Source organism: Callithrix jacchus, chromosome 4, assembly GCF_049354715.1.
Source record: "Callithrix jacchus isolate 240 chromosome 4, calJac240_pri, whole genome shotgun sequence".
Classification (NCBI taxonomy): Eukaryota; Metazoa; Chordata; class Mammalia; order Primates; family Cebidae; genus Callithrix; species Callithrix jacchus.
Genome location: NC_133505.1, coordinates 166948324 through 166975072, shown reverse-complemented (window position 1 = coordinate 166975072; position 26749 = coordinate 166948324). Strand labels below are relative to the sequence as shown.

The window sequence follows — 26749 nt, the reverse complement described above, 5'->3', positions numbered from 1 at the left end:
TTTTTTTCTGAGAAAGGGTCTCATTCACCTTTTCTCAAAAAATGCAACAGCCCAGGCTGGAATGCAACAGCATAATTATGGCACACTGCAGCCTTGAATTCCTGGGCTCAAGTGAGCTTCCTACCTTTTCCTCCCTAATAGCTGGGACTACAGGTATGTGCCACCATGTCCAGCTGAATATTTTCTATTTTTTGTAGACACAGGTTCTCACTATTGTCCAGGCTGGTCACAAACTCCTAGGCTCAAGTGATCCTTCTGCCTCAGCCTCCCAAAGTGTTGGGATCAAAGGCATGAGCCACCAACCCCAGCTACCCAAATATATTCAATCTGCAGTGGGTTGAATCCACAGATACAGAACCCACAGATATGGAAGGTCAATGGTACTCTCCAAGCAATCTACATGTTGAAAGACTTTCACCAACATAGATACCTACAAATTCAAAGACACTTTCTTTCAGAGAGTGAATCAAACCAATTATCTTTCTAAAAAATTTTTTCCAGAATACTTATTCTAGGAATCCAGTTACACAGGCCTCTTCTATAGCAATATTTAAATTCTACTGATCTTCAAAAGCCTTTAGATAATTAAGTATTTGGTACCAATAGCACCAACAGCTTTCCCCAGAACGAATGCACAGGTGAAGATAGCCAGGGCTTCGGATAACTTAAAAGAAAGAAAGCAAAATAAGAAAGCCCACGCAAAACATTCTTTAAGACTGATATTAATTTGGGGGTAGGCAAGTATGAGAAAGAATACAGAGAAGTGAAGGCATCTGAGAGTTTCTGCAGAGGATAACTCCGTCTTCATCCCTCCAACACTCCATCCCCCACACAGCATCTCTCTCAGGTGCACAAGGGTTCTGATGTTTGGACTTCAAGGCAAATCATATTTTCTTTGGGCTTCACTTTTCTGTAACAACGAAAAATAAAAGTTGAAGTTAAAATAAATACATAAGCCATTGGTAGGTTCATGAGGAAACTGTTACAAAGTTGTACACAGAAATGAATAAGTGTCAAGACAAATAAAAAATAAGGACAGCAAACAGCAAAGAAGGAAAGGGCTTAGCAAACTACAGCCCGTGGCCCCGACCAGGCTTATTGCCTGTTTTTGTACCACCTGTGAGCTACGAATGGTTTTTTTACGTTTTAAATGTTGGAAAAAATGAAAACATTTCATGGCACTTAAAAAACTACATGAAATTCAAATTTCAACATCCATAAACAGCATTTTACTGGAAGCCAGACACAACCATTCCTTCAAGCATTGTCTATAGCTGCTTCTCCAATGCAGGGGCAGAGCTGAGTGGTGGCAAGAGAGACCACAGGACCCTAAAGCCTGAAATATTTACAACCTGGCCCTTTCCAGGAAGAGACAGCCAACCCGTGAAGTAGAAGGTGGATCATGTTGTTGCCTAACCCAGTCACTTAACTGGAAGAAGCATCCCATTTGGAATCTGGTGACTTTTGGGATACAGGTCATTATCTCCTTCGTCTGTGGAATGGGTCTGATAACCATGGAAGCTGCCTCCTAATGTTTTGGGAGGATTCAGTGAAAATGCACATGGAGCTTTCAGGGAGGTGGACACACACACAGTAAGCACCCCATGAAGCCGAGCTAGGGTTACAGTCACTTCCATTCCTGATATTTTCCCTTTGCAAGAGGGGAAGAGGAGTAATCAACATGATCACTCTGGCCATAGACTATGGCTCCTATATATGGAATTGGTATAGTATAGTAGAGAAGACAGACAATGAAATAAACCAATATTAGGAAGTGTGAAGAGTATTGCCAAGAACCCAGGATGCACAGGGGGTGCAGGGTTCTGGGCAACAGTACCTGCCTCCCCTGGCAGGGTGGGAATGGTTAGGATGAGGTAGTGAAGGGATTAAACAAAACATCATAGAAGACGACCAGGCAGGGCGTGGTGTCTCACACCTGTAATCCCAGCACTTTGGGAGGCTGAGGCAGGCAGATCACCTGAAGTCAGGAGTTCAAGACCAGCCTGGCCAACATGGAGAAACCCCGTGACGTGATGGCACATGCCTGTAATCCCAGCTATTCAGGAGGCTGAGGCAGGAGAATCACTTGAACCCAGGAGGTGGAGGTTGTGTTGAGCTGAGATTGCACCATTGCACTCCAGCCTGGGCAACAAGAGTAAAACTCCTTCTCAAAGAAAAAAAAAAAAAAAGGTGCCTGTAAAAAAGTAGAATGAAATATTTTTAAATCAGATAACACAACATTTGGGATCAAAAAGAAGGAAATCATCAGAAACTAGAAAATGTATTTACTGTTAAAATAAGTGTTTCACCTTTATCACTATGGAGAAATCTAGAATTTCTCCAAGTGAGGTGTACAGAGTGCCTATCTGCATGGGCATTGTTGGCAGGGATTATTAAAACAGATTCCTGAGTTGCATGGCTCACATTCTAAGTCAAAAACCAAGAAGGCCAAGGAATTTAGCATTTTAGCAAGTTCCATTGTGCTGCTTCTGCACACTCAGTTTTGAGGATCACTGGGGAAATCGTATAGTTTGCAAGAAGAATGGAGAAAATCTGAGCTCTGTGGAACACCTGCTACATGCCAGGCAATGGATTAGTCACTGTTACCTACTTAATCTTATTGGCTCTTCATAGAAACTCCGTAAACTAAGTGTTATTGTGCCTATTTTGCAGGCATGGAAATTAAATGAACCATAGGGTTCAATGACATTCCTGAAGTCACAAGCTGCTGAGTCAGGTGACCTAGGTTCAAATCTAGATCCTTGGGATGGCATAGACTTTCCTTTCTATTCACAAGGACACAGGCATCCTTGCTGTGGAATCCGGAGAACTGAGCCTGTAAGGGATCCGGAGAGAGATCACCTCCTCAAGCACTGTTCCTTCCTTTCCTTTTTTATTGCTCTAAGACTAGAAAAGGAAATTCCAGCAAATCTTGCTCTCTGTCAAAAGAATTTTGTGAAGAAAGTCACTAAAGAATCTGAGACAACTGCTCAGAGGACAGAGACTGATTTTAAAATGTTCCCCACTCAGAGTCGTGAACTCCCAGGTGAGCTAGGGATCTTGGTGCACCACAGCCAACATCACAAACAAGTCATTCGCTTCCATGCAGTTGAGAACAGGTAACTGTCAATTCGCGCTCTTCATTATTTCCTTACATAAAGTCAGTGGCTGTCGTGTTTTTTTCCCCCCTCATAGCAGTTCTGGGAGTAATAAAAAGACACGCAAATATCTGTAAAGCTCTCCTAAACCTTTAAGATAGAGGAAATGGAGAATGTGGAGTGAAATTAGACCCCTTTTGGAGGGTGTGTCAGACTCATGGGCCTCAGAGTCCTGGGCACCACGGGCTTCACCTCCCAAGGTTCTCGGCGTCCTTCATGGTCTCTGGCAAAGCGACCCCCTTGGTCTCCGGAAGAAGTAGCGTCATACCTGCAGCGAGCAGGCCCAGCACCGCTTCAAAGGAAACACATTGCAAACAGAGCCATTAGAGCACAGCCAATGCCATTCACAGAAATCATCACAGCCAGCCAGAGAGAGGAAGAGACAACACAGATGGGAGAGATACTATCTTTTTTTTTAAGTAAGGAACATTTATAAAAGAAAATTAAAACAATAGGATAGCAGGTGAAATGTAAAAGTAAAGGAAACATCGCCTTCGCTTTACTTCTATAGAAGTACAAAGTTCCACAGTAACTGATGTTTAAGTATTAGGGGATTTGTTGATTGGGGCACATATACACATATAATTAGCTATAGAGCACAGTCTGTATTCTACATGTGGGCAGGGTGGACCCCTCCCATCACTCTCTCCCTCTTTTTTTCCCTCACCTTCTACTTCCCTTTCTCCCTCCTTCTTCCTGTCTCCCTTTCCCTATCTCTTCCTCCACCCCTCTTTTTGTATTCACCTGGTGCCCAGGCATAGCAAGTTTCTGCAACCAACCAACCATTTTTGCCTTCTATGAAGTGGGTAAGCAAGGTCTTGGAAGTTTCCTGGCCCGGGTTCAGAGAGAGAAGTAGGAGTCCCCTCTCCCTTCTAACATCCAACTGTATCAGGAAGAAAGCTGATACAGAACTTTGATTCCCACTCAGCTCCTCGTGAGTGTTCTCAGTTGTTAAGCTCTAGATATAGGAGAGAGGTAACAATTCAGCACCTTCAAGACTTGCAATTATGAGTTAAATATGTAAGAATTGGTGATCAGATTTATCAGGAGACTGTGTCAAAAGGTCTCTCAGATTCTGTCCTATAGTATGAATGACTGGGGTCCAGAGCCAGAGGATAGAAATCTCTGACGCACCTTCTAGGAATGGCTTCTTATCTTTCCTATGAAGCAAGATGGAATAAGCCAGGAGACACCCCAAGAGCATGCACCATCCTAGCCTTCAGTAAACTCATTGAGAGCTATCATTCCCTTCACTCAACAAATATGACCAAGTACTCACACTCAGTCACATCCATGCTGAGCCTACTGCCAAGCTGGAAAAGAAGGAATAATATATGCTTCACAAAGTCTTACCAAATAAAATGAGGGGCAAGTCTTCCCAAACTGCCGTCAGTCTGAAGACTATGAAGGGGGTGAGTATCCCACCTATGTCACACACAGAGGAACACACCATCACTGCAAGGTTCCTGATAAAATACAGAGGACAAAGAGTATGATAATTCTGTGATTCACTTTTCCAAATGTTAACCTGCTGCTAAAACAAACACAATACCAGTACCTGCAGCTTGCTGTGGGTGTCCAGTGCTTAGTACCTCAGAAGCAAACTGCAGGGTTCAGGAGGAGCCATGAGGACCAGCCCAGAGGGTGTTGAGAGGAGTTACCAGGCTAAACTGAAAGTGGGTATGAGCCATCCATTGCCCATGCAGTGGAAGAGAGCCTACCTCTTTGTAACTATCCATTCAAATATTTAGCTCTTAGGTGTGTAATTCCTGAAGACTTGCTATGAGCCTTACAAAGATAAAAAGAACTCGTGCCCCCTGCTCTAAATTTCAATTTCACCTCGCTCCTCTCCTAGCTCCATGATCTGTCATCACCTGTGAGGAAAGCAGTGTCTGGGAGTGACTGAGTCTAGCGGGATTTGGGCCCATCCAAGCCCTAAGACCCTGGGAGTGGGGTCAAGCCAGGAGGGAAATCCTGGCTGATTTATACCACGGACTAACTAACCAAGCCATCACTAACCATCAATAACCAGCAAGTGACCCTTAGAGGAGACACATGGGGAAGACAGGAGACCTCATCAGAATGAGGGATCCGCCACTGGCATTCATTGGTTAAGGGTCAATGAATGTGGTTCCTTATGCATGTGACCCAGAGATTTGTTGCACAGGGTAACAGGCCTTAAATAGATCTTCCCAAGAAAAACATGGATTCTAGCTTCTAGCACCATGGGGGATCTGCAGTTTTGACGAGGATTCTCTGGTGCTGAATGTGTAGTTGTTGAGAAAGATAAGACTAATCACTGAAATTCTTAGAGCTCCTTCCCTGTGGCTGCAAGCTTTGGTCTGTGCTAACACAAGCATTTTCTTAGGGAAATGAGATTTACATTGTGACTAGTTGCTTTTTCCACCTGATGGGGTTGCTGGGGATGCTCAGAGCAGGTGTTAAGATATGGGAGGAAAAGAGTCTCCACTAGGGAACCCCCCACCCCCATGCATGGAAAGATAGGGAAGGGTGGACAGAAGGTATTGAGGCATCAAGGCCAAAGAAAGCTAGTGGAGAAACATGTAGAGAAACTGTCTACTTGAAATGACCCTCTTATCTCTGGTAGTGTTCTTTGCTCTGAAATCTACACTATCTGATATTACTATAGCCTCTCCAGCTTTCTTTTGATTAGTATTAGCATAAAGTATTCTTCTCCATCTTTTCACTTTTAAACTATCTTTCTCCCTTAGTTATTTAAAGTGAGTTTCTTATAGGCAGCATGTTCTAGTTGGATTTCACTTTTTGTCCAATCTGACAATCTCTGCCTTTTAACTGGAGTGTCTAGATCATTTATATTTCTTGTGATTACTGATACAATTGAGTTTAAATCTATCATCTTGCTATTTGTTTTCTTTTTGTTCTGTTTGTCCTTTGTAACCCTTACTTTCTTTTTCTGCCTTCTCATAAATTATTTTAAATGATTTCACTTTATCTTCTCTGTGGCTTAATAGCTATAATTATTTTGTTTTTTAATTTTTGATTTAGGTTTACATTAAACCTAACTCTTTGATCATCGTACCTTCAAGTAATATTGTAACATTCATTGATTATATGTCAACCTTACAAGAGTACACTTGTATTTCTTCCCTCCAGCCTTTGCACAACACATTGTGATTATTGCTTTCACTGGAAAACTATCGCCCACAGGCCTATAAGGATAGCATTTTTAGCTTTGGAGTAAAAAATTAGTTTTTCATGATTAAAAGGTTTCTTTTTAAGAAAGAATAATACACAACAGAGACCACATGTGATCCACAACGCCTAAAACATTGGCTATCCAGCTCTAAACAGGAAAAGTTTGCCATTCCCTGCTTTAAACAGTTCATTGTCTTTTCAAGTAAATAACCAGAAAAAATAAATATTTCCATCTACCTTGGTAGTTATCATTTTCAGTGCTCTTCATTTTTGTGTGGATGTAGTTCCCATCTGATGCTGTTTTCCTTTTTTCTGAAAGGCGTTCAAGGCTAATGTTTCCTGTAGTGTAGGTCTGCTGGGGATGAATTCTTTCAGACTGTGTATGTTTGAAAAAGTCTTTATTTTCCATTCTTTTCTGGAAGTACTTTTGCTGGGTCAAGAATTTTAGATTGGCAATTTCTCTTTCTTTCTTTCAGCACTTTAAAAATGTTACTCAGCCATCTTCTTGTTTGTATCATTTCCTATGAGAAATTTGCTGTCATTCTTATCTTTGTTCTTGTTTGTGATATCTTTTTTCTCTGCTTTTTTTTTAATTTTTTTTTTATTTTATTTTTTTAGACAGGGTCTTGTTCTGTTGCCCAGACTGGAGTGCAGTGGCGTGATCTTGGCTCATCCACCTCCCCAGCTCAAGCGAGCCTCCTACCTCAGCCTCCAGAGTAACTGAGACTACATACACATACCACCATACCAAGCAAATTTTTGTATACTTTGTAGAAATAAGGTTTCACCATATTGCCCAGGCTGGCCTTTTTAAGAGTTTTATAATGTGCCTTTCTTGATGTTTTTTGTGGTTAGTATTTATTGAGATTCTTATATCTATGTATTTGAAGTTTTTATCAAATTTGAAGAAGTTTTAAACATTATTTCTCTCTCTCTATTAACCCCTTCTACTCATTTCTACAGACTCCAATTACATGCATTGAATTGCCTCACAGCTCACTGATTCTTTCCTTTTTGATAATTTCTACTGCTATCTTCAAGTTCACTAATCTTTTCTTCCATAATGTTTAATCTGCTGTTAACTCATGTGATGTATTTTTCATTGCAGACATTGTATTTTTGTCTCTAGAAGTTTAATTTGAGACTTAAAAACATTTTTTTTCCTAATCTCTACTTAACATGTTCAATCTTTTCTCTAGGTCTTAAACATAGAGAATATAGGTATCACAACTGTTCTAGTGTTCTTGTCTACTAATTCTATCATCTATGCCATTTCTAGGTCAGTTTGAATTTATTTATTTTTCTCCTCAAAATAGGTTCTCTTTTCCTACTTCTTTGTATGTCTGGTAACTTTTGATTGGATGTGAAAAATTGTAAATTTCACTTTGTTCGTGCTCAATTTTGTATTCCTATAAACAATGTTGAGCTTTGTTTTGAAGACATGATTAAATTAGGAATAATAAATCAGGAGAAGTTCTATCCTTTAGGGTACTACTTTTTTTTTTTTTTTTTTTTTGAGATGGAGTTTCACTCTTGTTACCCAGGCTGGAGTGCAATGGTGTGATCTCGGCTCACTGCAACCTCCACCTCCTGGGTTCAGGCAATTCTCCTGCCTCAGCCTCCCGAGTAGCTGGGATTACAGGCATGCGCCACCATGCCCAGCTAATTTTTTGTATTTTTAGTAGAGACGGGGTTTCACCATGTTGACCAGGATGGTCTCGATTTCTTGACCTTGTGATCCACCCGCCTCAGCCTCCAAAAGTGCTGGGATTACAGGTGTGAGCCACCGCGCCCAGGCTAAAGTACTAATTTTAAGCTTCTTCTATTGAAATTATTTGCATAATTTATTACTCTCTACAATGACTAATTACAAATTTCAAATATTGATATTTCCTTCCCAATCCCTCCCTCTGTGACCTATATCTTGATGATGTATTTGGTTATATCATCTCTTAGAAAATTTTAAGACAAATGGAGAGGTGGAAATTTTATTGAATGCCTTTCAGTATCTATGGAGATAACAATATAATTTTCTCTTTTTACTTATAAACATGATTTATACTGTGAGATTTTCTAATACTGAGCCATCTTTGCACTCCTGGAGTAACTCATCTTAGACATAGTATAGTAATTATTTTAATGTTCTCCACTATTTGATAATATATTGTTTAGAATTTCTAAAACAACATTCATAAATATTTGTCTGTAGTTTCCTTTATCTTTGTTGTTCTTTGATACCAATATTACGCTAATTTTATTTTTTTAAACTTGGAAATTTTTCTCCTTTTTCTATGGTTTACAGCAATTTAAATGTTACTGGAATTTTCTATTTATTAAATATTTTATAAAATCCCCTTTCAAAATCATTGTGGATTCCTTCTTTATCATCATTTAGGGCCCTCTTTATCTTATTTAGTACCTTTTCCCATAAACTCAATTTTGATTAGATATGGTTCTTGCTATATGTTTCCCTAGTATGCTTTTGTGCATTCTTTCCTTCTCAGCTTTTCTGAGGAACAGTTGTACTTCACATATGCAGTATATCGTTGGATTTTGCTTTATAATCAAGTCAGGCACTCATCTTTTTTTTCAAATAAAGGATTTAAGCCTCTTTTCATTTATTTAAATGTCAGAAATGTTTGGTCTTAATTCCATCATGTCAATTCTGTCATATTAATGCTATCATCTATTCATATTCCAGCTTCTATTCACACCACAGCTTTTTATTGCTTCTGGTGTCTTTCATTTTCAGTATGTGTTGGTTATGTGTATTTCTTCCTGGTAATTAGGAAGGGCTGTATTTGATTCAAGTGATTACCTGTATAACCTTATATAATATAATTAATGCCATATTCCTTCAGACAGTATTAACTTTCCATTATGAACAATCACAAGATTAGTATAGTTCTACTTCCTCCTCACACCATCCCTCCATGACCTGATTTCATTGATTATATCATTACTTTTAGTGTTTTCCTTTATATCATCTTAAAATATACCTAAGATATTGCTTATCAGTTTTTAAAAATATATTGCTGCTGAACAAATTAAACTTGTCAGTTTTTAATCATATGCTTCCCCCCACCAAAAAAAGCGTATTGAAGAAATCAGTGTATTACACCATCTCCAACATTCTTTCCTGTTCCTTTTCCATCTTTGTTAGTTACAACATTTCTTTATTGTCATATTTGTGATATTGTATTCTGTTTTGTAGACAAGAATGCACTCATTTTAATATCAAATTCAATGATCACTACCAATCATTCTGACACATTACTCCATTTGTCACTATACTTACTGAATTTTTTTCTAACAGCTTTTTTTGGGAAAGGATCGTAGGAATCATATTCTTTGAGATAATTTTAAATGTTTGGCTATTGCTGTTATATAGAAATGAGAGCTTGGTTAAATAAAATTCACTGGATTCAGGCATGGTAGCTCACACCTGTAATCCCACCACTTTGGGAGGCGGAGGCAGGCAGATCATTTAAGGTCAGGAATTCAAGACCAGCTTGACCAACCCCGTCTCTTTTGTATTTTGTAAAATACAAAAATTAGCCAGGCATAGTGGTGGGCACCTGTAATCCCAGCTACTGGGGAGGCTGAGGCAGAAGAATGGCTTGAACCAGGGAGACAGAAGTTGTAGTGAGCCAAGATCATGCCACTGCACTCCAGCGTGTGTGACAGACTCCATCTCAAAAATAATAATAAAAGTCATTGGTAAAATTACGCTTTATTTTCTTGCAATCATTACAGGCATTGACTGTCTTCATCAAATGATATCAACTTGTTCTCCTTATGTAGGTGACAAACTTGCAGCCTGGCTACTTGATGACTCTTTCTCAGTCTTTAAAGTATAGCAACCAAATAAAAATATGTCCTAATATTGTTCACTGGGTCAGTTTTCCCTGTTACATGTGTCCCTTTAATTTATAGATTCAAGCATTCTTTTTTCTCAGATGTATTCCTGAAGTATATTGATTGTGTGTGGGTGAGTGGGGGTGTATATATCTCTCTCTCTTTTTTTTCTTACCAAAAGGGCTACAGACTATATACATACATACATACATATATGCATACATAGAACCTTTTAAACTCTATTTTTTTTCAAAAGACAAAATATCCCTCTGTGGCCCCGGGCTGGAGTGCAGTGGCCCTATCTTGGCTCATTGCAACATCTGCCTCCTGGGTTCAAGTGATCCTCCTACCCCAGCCTCCTGAATAGCTGGGACTATAGGCACACGCTACCATGCCCAGCTAATTTTTGTTAATAGAGACAGGGTTTCACCCTGTTGGCCAGGCTGATCTCAAACTTCTGGCTTCAGATGACCCACCTGTCTCAGCCTCCCAAAGTGCTGGGATTACAGGTACGAGCCACTGTGCCCAGCTTAAACTCTGCTTATTTCTTATTTCTGTTTTACTTTGCAACTCCTTGTCCTGTCTTGTCTTTCCCTCACTTTATTTATTCTTCTTTGCATTGTGCATAAATTGGTTTTCATTTCTCAAATGCGAAAATTTCTCCACTTCTTAATTTTTCTTTTTTATTTCTTAAGACAGCTTCAGGGGCCAGGCGCAGTGGCTCAAGCCTGTAATCCCAGCACTTTGGGAGGCCAAGGCAAGTGGAGCACGAGGTCAAGAGATCGAGACCATCCTGGTCAACATGGTGAAACCCCGTCTCTACTAAAAATACAAAAAATTAGCTGGGCACAGTGGCACGTGCCTGTAATCCCAGCTACTCAGGAGGCTGAGGCAGGAGAATTGCCTGAACCCAGGAAGTGGAGGTTGCGGTGAGTCAAGATCGCGCCATTGCACTCCAGCCTGGGTAACAAGAGCGAAACTCTATCTCAAAAAAAAAGACAGCTTCAGTGTCTTCTATTGTCTTGACAGATAGTCTTGGAAGAACTGTATCTCTGCTTTAAACACTTATTTTTATAGAGATGACTGATTTATCAGTATTTTGCATTGGGTAGTGTATTTGGTTAGAACTCTGATCTACTTAGTGACGGTATTTTTCTGGTAAGTATTTTTCATTTGACTTTTGCTTTTTCTGCTCATTTTCCTCTTTTTCTCATGATATGTTTGTGTAGCTCCTGAGTGAGTTACTTTTTGGTTGATTATTCATCTTTTCATACTGTGATTTCTTCGTCTTTCAGCCATTTCTAGAAGGATTCGTGGGAAAGCAGCCAGGCCATATTCTGGGCTAGTAGAAATCCTTTTTTTTTTTTTTAACCAGAGTTATATGTGATTAGGTGCTTTTAGCTCACTCATTCCTGATCTACAGGGGCTGATGGTGTGGAACTAGTCTCCTCCACACGCCTCTCAGTAACTGCTGTCTGAAAGTTCCTGCACGTCTTCCTTGGCAGCCTCTCCCTCCCTGCTTCTCCTTCAGCCACACAACATCCAGGGCAGGGAGCTTCCACCTCCAGCCCATGCACCCATCATTCTGTTCCTCCAGACAAGAGATCATGGCTCACACCCTTCAAGACACACTGTCTACTTTGGAAAGCTGGTGGCCTCGTCTATGATTTGCTGTCACAGGTGTCCCTTCCTGGAGTCTTCTCAGACCCTTGGAAAGCTGGTGGCCTCATCTATGATTTGCTGTCACAGGTGTCCCTTCCTGGAGTCTTCTCAGACCCCCTTAGACCTCACACACTGGGCAGCCCTTCCTCTTATAGATTGTCTTCTCATGTTATCTTAGTTTCAAACGCATTTGCATTTTCTCCCACTTTTCTGACAGCTTTTGTGTGATTTCCAAGAGGTGCAAGAAAAGAAACCGTTATTTTTACTATTAACAAAAGATTACTGTAAAAAAGGAAAAAGAAATGGCAAGCAAGTATAGAGAAGCTAGAAGAAGTAGGGAACTAGGTCCCTTATTTAAAATTAGATGTCTGTGGTACTTCATTCGTTGAGTCATTCTACAGCATGTAGTGAGTGGGGCTATGGAAGGGTTTTGTGAGGTACAGAGAAGGATGATGTGGTTTGTGTTTTCAAGGACCTCATAAGCCAGTGAAGAGATAAAAGTGGAAAGATCATTTTTGAAGTGAGGCAGTGGGTATTAATGCCAAATGAATCTTCTTACAACACGTGCTGCACAAAGTTAGGGGGAGCAGAGCAGTCGAACTCTGAAGCTGCCTGGAACAGAGGCAGGGTCAAAATGGTTTACATAGAGACTGTCTAAACTTGGACTGCTTATAAAGCAATAAAGTCACAGAAATTATCCCTTTTCTGCAATTTAAATTTGATTTGATCGATTAGAAATACTGGAACTTGAATGACTGCCTTACCTGTGTGTGCACGTGTGTGTACGTAACAAGTTGAGAGCTTTTTTCTGAACATCTAGCCTCCCCTCCCCAGTGAGTGAGAATGCTTTTCACACAGCTTTCCACAAGCGGTCAAGGGTTCCTCGGGGATGGGTTACTCGGCCTTTTTCCCTAGAGAACTACGCACTCAATACCTTGCATGGTTTACGTTTTGAGTCAGTCCCCTGTGACCGGTGGCCATGACAATGGAATTGTTTGGCCCGGCTATTTTAGACTCCGGGCTCAGAACTGCCAAATATAGAAGGCTTTCTCTTTAATTTGCCTTCATCTCTGTACTCAGTCCAAGTAATGTTTTATAAGTGAGAGTCTCAGACATGGCCTCTTAATAAAGGATTAGTCAGGAAAGAGTCGATCAAGACCATCCTGGTGTCTTCTGGCTTTACTGAAGGGCTCAGAGCACTGTGCAGGTATAAGATGAGACTGGGGAGCTGGGGCATTTTTTAGAAACTGTTGGTATGATGACATAGAAGACATAAAGAAAATAAACAATTTATACAGAGGAAAAAGAGTTTAAGGTAACATACAGAATGTCTACCAAATTACAATTTTTAAAAACTTTAAATAAAGTGGTTTCTTTTATCATTAAAATAATCTCCATTTAATACTAAGTCTTCTAAGATACAGAAGGCAATAAGTACAGGCAAAGATACTCAACAGTACTAGCAATTAGGAAAAGTAAAGTTACAATAATACCATTACCACCCAAAACGACTTTTAGAAAGCTGACAGCACCAGGCTGGGTGCAGTGGCTCATGCCTGTAATCCCAGCACTTTGGTAGGCCAAGGTGGGTGGATCATCTGAGGTCAGGAGTTCGAGACTAGCCTGGCCAACATGGTGAAACCCCATCTCTACTAAAAATACAAAAAATTAGCCAGGCACAGTGGCGCATGCCTGTAGTTGCAGCTGCTCAGGAGACTGAGTCAGGAGAATCACTTGCACCTAGGAGGCAGAGGTTGCGGTGAGCCAAGATCACACCACTGCACTCTTGCCTGAGCAACAAGAGTGAAACTCCAACTCAGACAGAAGAAAAGAAAAAAAGGCTGACAACACCAAACACTGATGAGAACGAGGATCTACAGGATTCCTCAAACGCAGCTGGTGGGAACGCAAGATGCACGGCCACTTTAGAAGGCAGTGTGACAGTTTCTCATAGAGTTGAGCACACACTTACCATATAACCTAACAATCCCATTCCTGAGTTTTTACCCAACATAAATGAAAACATGCATCCACTCAAAGACTATACCCAAATGTCTACAGCATCTGCATCGGAATCACTCTGAAGCAGTCCAAATGTCCCTCAAGCGGTGAACAGCTAAACAGTGTATGAGTCGTGGCACACTGACATTCACATGCTGGAGTACTATGCAGCAGCAACAAGCAAAACACTGATACATGCACCAACTGGGTGAGGGTCAGCATGCTGAGTGAGAAAGCCAAACACCGTATTGTTTCATGCCCTATTATTCATTTACAGCTCATTGTGGAAAAGCTAAACCTGTGGAGTCTGGAGGAGAGAAGAAAAGGATACTGACTGCAGAGAGATGTGAAGAACCTTTTGGGAGTGATAGAAATAGTCTCTATTTTAATTGTGGCAGTGGCTAAATAACTATATACAGATGGCTGTGTGTGGTGTGTGAGTGTGTGTGTGTCTGTGTGTGTGTGTGTGTGTGCATGTAAACTGATGAAACTGCATGTTAGAAATGGCGAATTTTACTCTATGTCAATTATATCTCAATAAACTTGATTTTTTAAAAAATAAGTTCTTCAGCACCAAAAGAAAAGGCAACAAAAATAAAGTAAAAGATAAATTAGACTACGTCAAAATTGAAAACTTCTGTGCATCAAAGGTCACAATCAACAGAATGAAAAGACAACCTATGGAACGGGATAAAATATCTGCAGATCATGTGTCTGATAGAGTTATTCTCAGAATATGTAAAGCATTCCTGCAACTCAACAACAACAAACCCAGTTCAAAAATGGGGAAAGAACTTGAGTAGACATTTCACCAGAGAAAATATACAAACAGCCAACAAGCACATGAAGAGATGATCAACATAATTAATCCTCAGAGAAATCAAAACCACAATGAGATAACACTTCAAACCCATTAGGGTGGCTACTATCAAAAAGACAAACAGAAAATTACAAGTGTTGGCAAGGATGTGGAGGAACTGGAACGCTTGTGAACTGTTGGTGGGAATGTAAAATGATGCAGCCATTATGGAAAAAAGTATGGCAGTTCCTCTAAAAACTAAAAATAGAATTACATTATGATCCAGTCATTCCACTTATGGATATTCCACCCCAAAGAACTGAAAGAAGTCTTGAAGAGATATTAGTACATCCATGTTCATAGCAGTATTATTCACAATAGCCAAGAAGTAGAGAATCTCAAGTGTCCATTGACAGATGAATGGATAAACAAAATGTGGTAAATATACATATAATGGAATATTACTCAGCCTTTAAAAAGAAGAAAATCTTGACACATGCTACAACATACATGAACCTTGAGGCCATTACACTAAGTGATCCAAGCCAGTCATACAAAGACATGATTCTACTTATATGAGGTTCTTAAAGTAACCAAACTCATAGAAACAGAAAGTAAACAGGTGCTTGTCAGGAGCTGGAGAGTGAAGAGGATGGGGAGTTACTGTTTAAAGGGTACAGAGTTTCTGTTTTGCAAGATGAAGAGTTCTGGAGCTTGGTCGAGTGAAGGTAGTGTTAACTACTGAACTGTACACTTAAAAGGGTTAAGATGGTAAATTTCATATTACGTATATTTTACCACAATTTTGAAAAGTTCCTCAGTTTGCAGAACAGCAACATGTCATAATGGGAAAACCACAGGTTTCCAGGTCAGGAAGATGTGATCCTTACCCTAGCCCTGCTTCTTTCTAGCTGTCTGAGCCCTGGAAGGTCTCTTTCCCTTCCTAATCACAGCTTCCACATATATAAAATGGGATAACCATACCCAAGAACAAATGTAAGTGCTGAATGGAATCTCGCGTGTGGAAACACTCGTGTGTCCCCGTACAAATGTCAGCTGGTTAAGAAGATGTCCAGAAGTGTCAATGGAACTTGCTGACATTTATACCATGAATTAGTGCCAAGGACAGGGCTACAACACAGGTTTCCCAGCTCCCTATCCAGTGCTCACTTCTCTACACTAGCCGCCTTTTGTTCTTGTACTTGCTGTATGTACCGAACAACCTTGACCCCATCCGTCAGCTCACAAGGTCCCATTTCACATTCTCAGCTATAATAATGGATTGACCCTCTCTTGATGCTTAACCCCATCTCTCTGAATGGGATTTATTGACCATGCCACTCAATGTCCAAACTGAGCAATGCTTGGGGACATCTTGAGGAAGCATCTCGGAAATGTTGGCTCCCCACTAAGCTGGTGGGTTCACAGCTGCTTCACTGGCTATCCCTGTTTATGCACTCACCTGATGAATGTGGGGTACAGCTCAGCGTTCACCAGGCAGATCATTTGGATTGCAATGGTGATTCCCATTCGGCCAACACACATGATCATGATGTTTACCCAGTGCAGATCTGGAAGGGAAGCACAAAGAGGGTGTGGGTGGTGGATGGGGGTTTTGTTCCCCAGGCTACTAGTGATAGGCCACGGTGGGTCATGCTTGGACTGTTAGAGCTGGTGCAGCCTGGAAGGGTGTCTTATCCAACTTTTTCATTTTGAGATAAGTAAACTGAGTCTCAAGAAATTTGGGGATTTGATGATAACAAGAAGACTCCATTGTGTGGGGGAAAGAAGGAGCTTTTTGAATCTCAGCTTGGTTTCCTGAGTTGTAAAATGGGAATAATGACACTCAGCTTATCGTCATGAGACTTAGAGCTGATGTGTGTCAAACGTCCACTATGACCACAGAATTTTGAAGTTGGCTTTTCATTTATTATATGATAGCATCCACTGCTAGTTCAGTTCCTGAACCACAGAACGAACTCAATAAACATAATCCCCCTAACAGTAGTTCTCGAATTAACAAAACATATTTCTAATCCTCAATCCAATGTTCATTTCCAATACAGTTTTAACCAAAATGTCCTTCATAAGTCTCAGAGGCTGAGAATTAGGGAAGTGCACCCTTGTTTCACCCTGGCAGGCTGCTATAGGGCTCTTGACCACCCGAAGGCCCAGAAAGCCCTCTCCCTATTGAGATTGATCAAAGAATTGGGCTTCATTGGAAAGAACCTCAGCTCCTTAATAACCACCATCATCTGCTCTGCATGGGTTACCCCCAGCACTGAAATGTAAGTGACCCTGTGACACACAGCTCACTATAAAGGCCTCTGGGGTCACAGCCACGATGTCAGCTTGACTCTTGTCCCCAGATACTGGCTATTATGGAAGTCTTGTTTTATTTCACTCAGCCAATAGGAGGTTCCAAACGAGAGTGCCCCTCACCCATCTCATGGGTGCAACACAGTCACTGCCTCCTGCAGCTCTCAGCCCTGGTGGAGAAGCCAAGCTGAGCCTTCCATTAAGGACCACACCCCATCCAGAGTCTTTTTGTTTGTTTTTGTTTTTTGTAGAGACGGGGTTTTACCATATTGGTCAGGCTGGTCCCAAACTCCTGACCTCAGGTGATCCACCTGCCTCAGCCTCAAAGTGCTGGGATTACAAGCATGAGCCACCATGCCCAGCCATCCCATCTAGTTTCTAAAAGATAAAAGGCAAGGAGTTCACTCTGATGCCTCGAGGGAGGTCCTGGTTCACAGGTCTTTAGCCTGGTGATGCTTGACTAGAGGTGCACAGCATCCCTGCCCTCAGAGAACTGACCATGTCTCCACTCTGTACCACCAGGGCCACTCATTACAGCAGCCAGAGCAATCCAGTTAAGACTAAAGTCAGATCAAGTCCACCCTTGCTCAAAGCTACCAGTGGTTTCCTACCACTCTTGGGATAAAGTCCACAGCTCACTCCATACCTCACTCCACTGCTCCCTACATGCTCGCCTGACCCTGGTCCCCAGATCCTCAGCAGTCCCTCCAGTACCACAGTCTTCTCACCCCAAGGGCCTCGCACATGTCAGAACACTCTCCCCAGATTTTTACTTGGCTGTTCCCTCTTCATTTAGGCCTCCCTTGCCCATTGTAGAAAGCACTGACATCCTTCTCTTTTCCCTCTGCAATGTCAGCTCCATGGAGCAAGAACTCTCTGCTTTGCTCATGGTTGAGATCCTAGGACCTAGATATCTGCCAGCCACACAGAAGGCCTGGAGATATTTCCTGCAGGAGAAATGAATGACTGTCCTAAAATGTGATAAGGACTAAGACAGAGGGATGGGGGGAGGGCAAGAGCTGGGAGGAGAGGGCTAGGGAGGGGACGATGCCTGGGCTCTGTCCAGGTGGCAACTGAATGGACTTAGCCCTCGGTCACCCTCCTTCTTGGCACTCAATGCTGTTAACTTTTAAAAAGTTTGCCCATCCATCATGTCTTACCCAGGATTCCAGAAACCAAGAGGTGGGGAAGAAAGAGGGTAAAATCTATTTCAGATCCATGCTTCCCCTTTTCCTGCATTCTCTGTTCTTTCTCCACAAAAGGAGGAAAAAAGAAAACAGCTTTCTTTCCCCACCACTTTTTCTTTCCAGCCTGATCTACACAGCCTGGTTGTTGGGCATACAGACTTCACAGGACAGTCTCTACAATACCCTGCACGAAAGCCTGCCAGAATGACTCACTAAACCAACAAGTGCATAGCACAAGCAATAAAAACTGAGAAAAGAGCAAATCTGCCCTTGTATTTATTTTACAATGTATCCAGAAGCAATGAATGTGAAAGGCAATTTATGTACTCAAATTGAAACTGACTGAAGTTCATTGCTTTAGGTTTAAATGTAGCTTGGCTTATCTTTGATTGTAAGAATTACAGGCTAAAGTATACATCCACCGAAATGGCCACACTTAAACAGACGAGCCACATCAAGCGTTGGGAGGATCTGGAATGATTGGAACTCCCATGTGTTCCTGGGAAGAGTATAAAATGGCTTCACTGCTTTGGAAAGCTGTTTGGAAGTGTCTGCTAGAGCTAAACATATGCCTCCCTGGGACCCAGCAAGTGCACTCACAGACCTGTACCCAAGGGAAATAAGAGCATGTGCCCACCCAAAGATATGTGCAAGGATGACTGTAGTCCCAATGAGTAGCAAATGTTGGAAACAACGCAAGTGACAACCAACAGCAGAATGGATGCAGAGTGTCATATTCACACAATGGAATGCTACACAATCATTTTTTCTGAAGTGCCAGCTACACTCTCATGGGACAACATGGGTGGATCGCACAGGTGCAGTGACAAATGCCTCATGCCTGTAATCCCAGGATTTGGGAGGCTGAGGTGGGAGGACTGCTTAAGCCCAGGAGCTTGAGACCAGCTTGGGCAACATAGTAAGGCCCCATATCTACAAAAAATAAAAACATTAAATGGGCATAGTGGCTTACACCTCTAGACCCAGCTACTACTGAGGAGGCTGAGATGGGAGGATCCCTTGAGCCCAAGAGTTCAAGGTTACAGTGAGCTGTGATTGCACCGCTGCACTCCAGCCTGAATAGCAGAGCAAGATCCTGTCTCAAAACACAACAACAACAACAAAAATCGTGTATTTGGTATGGTTCCATCTGTATGAAGCTCATGAACAGACACCATCTGTGGTGACGGCAGAGTAGTGATGACCTTGGCAGGGGCGGCAGGGGTTGTTGTGAAGGAGCATGAGGGAGGCTTCGCAGGAGGTGGAAATGGTCTCCATCTTTATCTGGATCCTGTCATCCAGGTGTATACATTTTTTAAAACTTATGGAGTCATACACTCATAGTTTGTTGATTGCATGTATATTAAACCTCAATTTAATTTTGTTGTTGTTTTTTGGTTTTTGGTTTTTTGGGGGGGAGACAAAATCTCTGTCGCCCAGGCTAGAGTGCAATGGCACAATCTCAGTTCACTGCAACCTCCCCCTCCTGAGTTCAAGCCATACTCCTGCCTCAGTCTCCCAAGCAGCTGGGATTACAGGCGCGTGCCACCAAGCCCAGCTAATTTTTGCATTTTTAGTATACACAGGTTTTCACCATGTTTGCCAAGCTGGTCTTGAACTCCTGCTCTCAGGTGATCCACCTACCTCGGCCTCTCATAGTGCTGGGATTATAGGTGTGAGCCACTGTGCCTGGCCCCTCAATTTAAAATAAATTTTAAAAATTATAGACAAAGGTAGCACCACATCTTTGTTCTCATTCCAGAAGCTTATCAAAGAGTTACAATATTCTCCCCACACTTCCATTGCCTGGGAAATTGTGAAAACAGACAACTCACCAGGTGAGATAAAAATCTTGACGAGGCAGGCTGTCCCCGCCAACAGAGTTGACATGGCTAAGGGGTAGATACGGCCCACGCGGTCAATGGTGACGAGGGTGATGAAGGCCCCAGGGAATTCGACCAGAGTGGAGTAAAGGAAATCCAGGTAGAGACTCGCGCTGGTGGCGCCCATGTGCAGGATGAGTCCCTGATAGAGCACAGAGCCGGTGAACCTGAGCCAGGGGGGTTTCAAGTCAAAGGCATGAGTCAGAGACTGATGAAGAAGCCCCTCCCAGCGGGAGAGGAGTGTGAGCCACTTGGTTTAGAATGTCCTAGAGCAACGTGAGAAGAGGGGAGTAAATATGAGAAAGTGTGTCTACAAGGGCCCTTGATGATACATTTTCTTCATGACGGATGTGAGAGTGTGACTTGTAGGACATGCCCCCAAGTCTCCTAGAGATCGCACGTGGTGATGGCTACTGTTCACTGCACTTAGACGTCTGGTTCTGCACCCAGCCCTGCACGTGTGTCACCTCATCTGGCACTCCAACAGGCCTATGAGGAGGTGGGCAGGAGAGGGCAGGAAGTGAGGGAGCAGGTTCAGGTGTCGGACTGCTTTATGAGCTGTGTCACCTTGAAGAAGTTAACTAACCTCTCTGGGCCTCAGTTCCCTCACCTGTAAATGGGATCGTAATAGTACCTACCACAACGGTTTGCCTTGAGCACGCGCTGAGTTAGTGTACAAAAATGCCAGTTTATAGTTCCCAGCACACAGCATGCACTCAGTCATCATCACCATCCTCTTTCCAAGGTGGAGGACCCAGGGCACAGCAAACAGGCCTGGGCCAGGTCTTTCCAACTGCACCATGGCGTTCCCTGCCCCTCACTGAGCTGTCCTTGGTGGGCACCCTTGATTCACCTATGCTCTTCCATCCACTGCACATCCCCTCAGTCCATATTTGAGAAAATATACCAACATTACAGAATATGGCACACAGACCTGAGGCCTAGCTAAATCGCTCTCACCTGAGCCAAATGTAGAGCAGCTCATGTGTCACTTTGGGGGGGAAATATCATTTGGAAGCTGGAAAGCTTCTACTGTCATATTTATATTGTGAGAAGAGATTTGGGAACAAGAAATTACTCTCTCATCCCAGCATGCAAATCGCCTATCAGCTCCAAAACCGAGATGAAATGGATGTTTCTAAGAAGTATATTGCCTTGTTTGAGAAAATTTCACCTAAAGAAGCATTGGGACGCTTTCGTTTCTAGTCCTAAATTATTCCTGATTAGACAAAGGTCAAGAGAACAAGAAGAAGGCGCTTGCCTGCACCTCGGTGCATTTCGATTAGCCTGAGTGCCTCTGTACCATTTAGCCAGTTAAAGACAACAGTCATTTACCGATTAGGAAGGGACGTACAACCTTGATGTTCCCTTAACAAGCCGGTTAACATATGTGCCGGGCTGCCACCTGTGGGCAGAGCCCGTGAATTGCATGTGCGTATTAACAAAAAAAGGAACATTGACACTGAACATTTCCCACATCTGCTGTACCCTCCATGTCATCTACACGTATAATCTCACTAATCCTCCCAACATGTCTGTGAGATAGGAACTATCGCTACTCCCATTACTGAGGAGGAAACTGCGTCACAGAAAGATTCAGGCCCTTTGGAAGGTCACACAGCCAGGACATGGTGGATAGACTCTCCAAGTCTCAGTCACGACACCCAGTAGGACAGTAGGAGAGGGTGTCTGGGGCCAGTGGTGTGAGTCCTTATGTGCCACAGAAAAGTATCTGGCTTTATTCTTAGTGATTAGGAAGCCAGTGGAGGGTAAACAGGGAGAGACAAGGCCCGCCGAGCTCTAAGGAATGCTTCTGCCTGCTTTGTGGAACACCAAGGAGTGCAGGTGAAGCCAGCCGGCCACCCAGAAGGCACCTGCAGCAATGCGGGTAAGACATGCTGCAGAAATGCCCATGCAACAGCTGACATTTATACACTGAATTAGTGCCAAGGACAAGGCTACAACCCCAGCAAGTGAACCCAGGGTGCCCACAATGGGAAGCAGCAGCTTCTGAAGGCAGTTCCAAGCCAGCTGATGGAACTTGCCAGAGGACTGGAGGTTGGGGTAAGAGAACAGAAGTCAAAAACGCTTCCTTGCAAGGCCTCTCAGGGCTGGGGAGGGGAGCTAAACAGCGTAACCGAGCAGGCAGTTATTTCCATCGCAGTGGCCAGTCCCAGCCACCATGCTGAGTCCAACACTGAGTATCCATGGAAACCTGCCAGGTACATGGGGCCATTTGCAAAGGTTCGTGGGCACAGCATGTGGCTGTGTGCAGGACCCCAGGGGCAAACTCGGAGACAGGGAGGGTGACGGGTGAGCAGCACAGGGCGTCATGAACCTGGACAGATTCTGGGGCAGAGTGGTTACTCATTCAACTTCCAGCAAATATTGATTGAGGGTCTGCAGTATGCCAGGCACCGACATTACTACAATAAAACCTCACATTGAAGTACAAACAAGGGCACCTGGTCAGCCGAGCTGCTCTGGCCAAAGGGCTGAGGCCCAGAGCGAGGTTGTGGGGCCCTCACTGCTGAGGGGAAAGCCCTGTGTGGAGGAGGTGAGCCAGCATCTTCTCAGGGAGGAGGGCAGGGGATTCCTGCTCGTGACAGCAGCTGGGGGAGCATGCAAAGCCTGGGACTGTGCAAGACGTGTGTGAGTGGGTCCACATGGGTGTGAGTTTTCTAGTTAACAGGTAACAAATGCACAGAGACACTCAGGTAGGGTCTGTAGGGTGTTTAGATATGAGGAATGGAACTTTCCTCCTCGAAGGCTCCAGGAGCTCTCATCCACCTTCTGACACTGGGTCAGGACTTGGCTATTCCCAGAAGATGAGGCCACGTGGAATGGAGGCAGCCCCAAAAACCCTTTCTTATATTTCACTCATCCCACTGGTGCCCTCTCATGGGTAACAAATTCTCCTTACTAAAATGAAGCCTTTATCGTATTATTCAATCCCCAATAGAGAAGTAAAATGAGCTATTTGACCACTCACAACTATAATAAAATTCCTTTTTCCTTTCTCTTTTCCGACCTGAGTATTCCACTGTCTCTAATCTGTAGCCCAGTGTTTGGGGGAGTGTGCTGATTCCGCCTCGGAAAGCAAACAGGAACGCCCCTCACCACAGGTACATCAGGATGAAAGTGCGCTTCCTCAGGCGTGGCGAGCGGAACAGGTCTGCGAATGAAGGGCTCAGCTTTTCGGTGACATCCTGTTCCAGGGAGAGCATCTAGGAGGAAGGGAGAGCATCAGCCACACCCATGCTGCTGCGAGCAGAGCCACCCGGGAGCCCCAGCAAGGTCAGCCTTGCCACTGCTGTGCTTCACACCCATGACAGGGAGAGGCTCTACCGCTTCCCCTGGCAGCCCCAGATGAATCTTCTGCATCAGAGCTCAGCCCAATCCATGAGACACCCCTTCCTGGACTTTACCTTTAAATCAGCAGGAGGCAACTTCCCATTCTTCTGAGCAATGTGGTCCATTATCTTTATTGCTTGAGTGTTTCTCCTTTGTGATAACAGCCACCGGGGGGACTCCGGCACACACCTGTGGACACCACTCATCACTACACGGCAATTTGCCCAGAATTCATCTGACATCCAGCCCTGAGCAGGGAGATGCTGGTGCTCAGTGCAGCCTGCCGTCCCCACATTGGGACTGTAATCCCTCAAGAAATTGAGGACCTGGGGTCACTGTGCGCTGTCCATGTGGCCCAGATGGGAGCTCTGTAGGTCACTTGTGTTCCTAGTGTCACCTAAGATTTATAGACCAAAAGGGAGCCATCACTTCCTACGGAGTCTTCCTTCTGTGAAACAGGGGTCTCATCTCTCCTGGATGCTGGCAACCCTTGTCCCCAAGGGAAAAAACACTCACAGAGGAGACCTCCATGTACATCACCCAATGACAATAAGATGTCTCCAGGCAATACAAGGGCTGTTGAACACTTTTCGAAGTACTTCCCAAACAAAATAAAGTGTATTTACCATCCTTAAAATCAGATCAACACCACACTGTCTATTTCAAATGGGATGGGGAGGGTACCACTCAAAGCCTGGGCCTCTCTGGCAGAAGGATCTTCTGAAAACTCACAGGCATTGATTGCCTCACCCCGCCTGACCATACAGACACTGCCTTTCTGCCAGATAGACCCCTGCTTCACACTGACGAAGCTGGGGGAGGGCAGGCTCCTCAGAACTCCCCAGCCGAGAGTGTACAACTCTTAGAGGCCAGCTTTCATTTAGAGAGACTGAGTTACGCTAGTGTCACCCACAGATGACGTCTGCTCTCAGCACAACTAAGTAATAACCCGGTAATAACGGAACACACTGAACAGTACAAGTGGCGGGAAGCTCCAGCTCCGCGCAGCCCCATGCGGTATGTGTGTGGGAAACCCCGAGCTCCGCGCAGCCCCACGCGGTATGTGTGTGGGAAACCCCGGGCTCCGCGCAGCCCCACGCGGTATGTGTGTGGGAAACCCCGGGCTCCGGGCAGCCCCACGCGGTATGTGTGTGGGAAACCCCGGGCTCCGCGCAGCCCCACGCGGTATGTGTGTGGGAAACCCCGGGCTCCGCGCAGCCCCACGCGGTATGTGTGTGGGAAACCCCGGGCTCCGCGCAGCCCCACGCGGTATGTGTGTGGGAAACCCCGGGCTCCGCGCAGCCCCACGCGGTATGTGTGTGGGAAACCCCGGGCTCCGCGCAGCCCCACGCGGTATGTGTGTGGGAAACCCCGGGCTCCGCGCAGCCCCACGCGGTATGTGTGTGGGAAACCCCGGGCTCCGTGCAGCCCCACGCGGTATGTGTGTGGGAAACCCCGGGCTCCGCGCAGCCCCACGCGGTATGTGTGTGGGAAACCCCGGGCTCCGCGCAGCCCCACGCGGTATGTGTGTGGGAAACCCCGGGCTCCACGCAGCCCCACGCGGTATGTGTGTGGGAAACCCCGGGCTCCGTGCAGGACCCCAGGGGTGTTCATTCATTTAGCAAATATCACACACGCGGTATGTGTGTGGGAAACCCCGGGCTCCGTGCAGCCCCACGCGGTATGTGTGTGGGAAACCCCGGGCTCCGCGCAGCCCCATGTGGTGTGTGTGTGGGAAACCCCGGGCTCCGCGCAGCCCCATGTGGTGTGTGTGTGGGAAACCCTGGGCTCGGTGCAGCCCAGTATGTCAGGTGAGCGAGAAACCCTGGGCTCCGCTCATCCCTACGCATCATGCATGTGGGAAACCCCACGCTCTGTGCAGCCTCGTGCGTCATGTGTGTGGACACCACAGCCTTTGTAGGATGGCCTGTAGGCGCCCCCCACTCCATGAGCCCAGTCCCACGAGGGGACAGAAAGTGCAGCCGGAGGGGTGGCCGGTGCCCCTTCCCGGTAGGCAGGAGGAAGGGCCTCACCAGTAGTAGAGCAGGAAGAAGAAGGTGGGCAGGGAGACGGCCAGCTGCAGCCAGCGCCAGTGAGGCAGGGCGTAGGCCAGCCCGGTCAGCACCACCAGCCCCATCGTGAAAGCCATCTGGTACATGATCGCCACCGTTCTTCTGGAGCCGGAGCCAACAAACTCTGTGACTGAAACAGGAGGCGTGGTCGTTATGCGGGTTTCTCGCAGGAGAGGAGCACAGGAGCCCGATGCGGTGCTTTCAGAAGCTCTGGCCCCTCTAGCTAGTCTCCCCACCAGGAGCCCCCACCCGGCCTGGCCCAGCCCCACCTGCTCCCAGGCTTCTCTCTTGTGTGTCTCCCATTTCTCCTTCCCCCAAACCACAGCCGCGCTCACACCTCCCCTTCTCCCTGGGGCCGCGGACCCAACAAAAGAAGGCCCGGGAGATCCACCAGGCTGCTTCGCTCTCCGGCTTTTCCCTGACCGTCCCCTTCTGCACCTGCTCCTTCACCATCTGCATTCCCCTCTGCCTGCGTCAGCACTCAGCCGATGGGTCTCTCCTCCCCAACGCCTTGCTCCAGCTCCAGACTCAGCTGGAATATTTGTCAGGACCCCAGGGGTGTTCATTCATTTAGCAAATATCATTGAGTGCCTACTGGGGTCCTGGCACTGTTCAGGGTGTCTGGGGTACATCGTGAGCACAGGAGGTAGAGTCCTGCCCTTGGAGGCCTCATTCCCATGAGGGATGGCAGACGATCCATGTCACAAATAAGTGAATGCAGTCCTATGTTAGAGCGTGATACGTGTTATGGGGAACACAAATGAACAGGGGGAAAGGAAATCAGGAGAGTCGTGGGAGGAGGGGCTACAGATGGTGCTGGAGCGTGAATGTGGCCCTGGGCCGGCCCCCTAACCATGTGTGGAAAGGTGCCGAGCAGCAGAGCCTGTCACAGGCTCCACACGCATGGGGCTGAGCCAGCTCAGCTCACCAGCCTGTTCATGGCTTCTCAAGGCAGGACTGTGGATCCTCTTGGCCCTGGGGAATGAGTTTCCCGAATGCCAAGTGACAGTACCTTGTTTACAAAGACGACAAGACATGGCTATTGCCTTTTCCTTCTCCACTAAAGAGTAAAAATGTGCCCTGTCCACCGGCCTGGGGAGTACAGATGACTCAGAGTACCTCCCTCTGGGAAAGGGTTTTTTGTTTTGTATTCTTTTTTTATTATTATTCTTACTTTTTTATTGCATTTTAGGTTTTGGGGTACATGTGCAGAGCATGCAATACAGTTGCATAGGTACACACATGGCAGTGTGTTTTGTTTGCTTTCACCCCTTCACCC

General features: G+C 44.9%; 1 protein-coding gene across 3 annotated transcripts in view; it reads right to left on the bottom strand.

Annotated features, from left to right (window-relative positions):
- Positions 1–709: 709 nt before the first annotated feature.
- The window catches only part of SLC22A1 (solute carrier family 22 member 1), a 35985-nt gene continuing 9945 nt past the window's right edge, over positions 710–26749 (bottom strand). Inside the window, exons 4-11 of one of the 3 annotated variants that reach the window (XM_003732769.6) lie at positions 25432–25600; positions 23473–23587; positions 23165–23271; positions 19997–20211; positions 16118–16226; positions 4512–4624; positions 3351–3450; positions 710–910 (exon numbers count right to left, since the gene is read on the bottom strand). In XM_003732769.6, coding sequence (XP_003732817.4) covers positions 844–910; positions 3351–3450; positions 4512–4624; positions 16118–16226; positions 19997–20211; positions 23165–23271; positions 23473–23587; positions 25432–25600 — 995 coding nt within the window. In that variant the 3' untranslated portion in view covers positions 710–843. The remainder of the gene's footprint in view (positions 911–3350; positions 3451–4511; positions 4625–16117; positions 16227–19996; positions 20212–23164; positions 23272–23472; positions 23588–25431; positions 25601–26749) is intronic. The other 2 variants (XM_078370420.1, XM_002747165.6) reach the window with 2 other exon arrangements.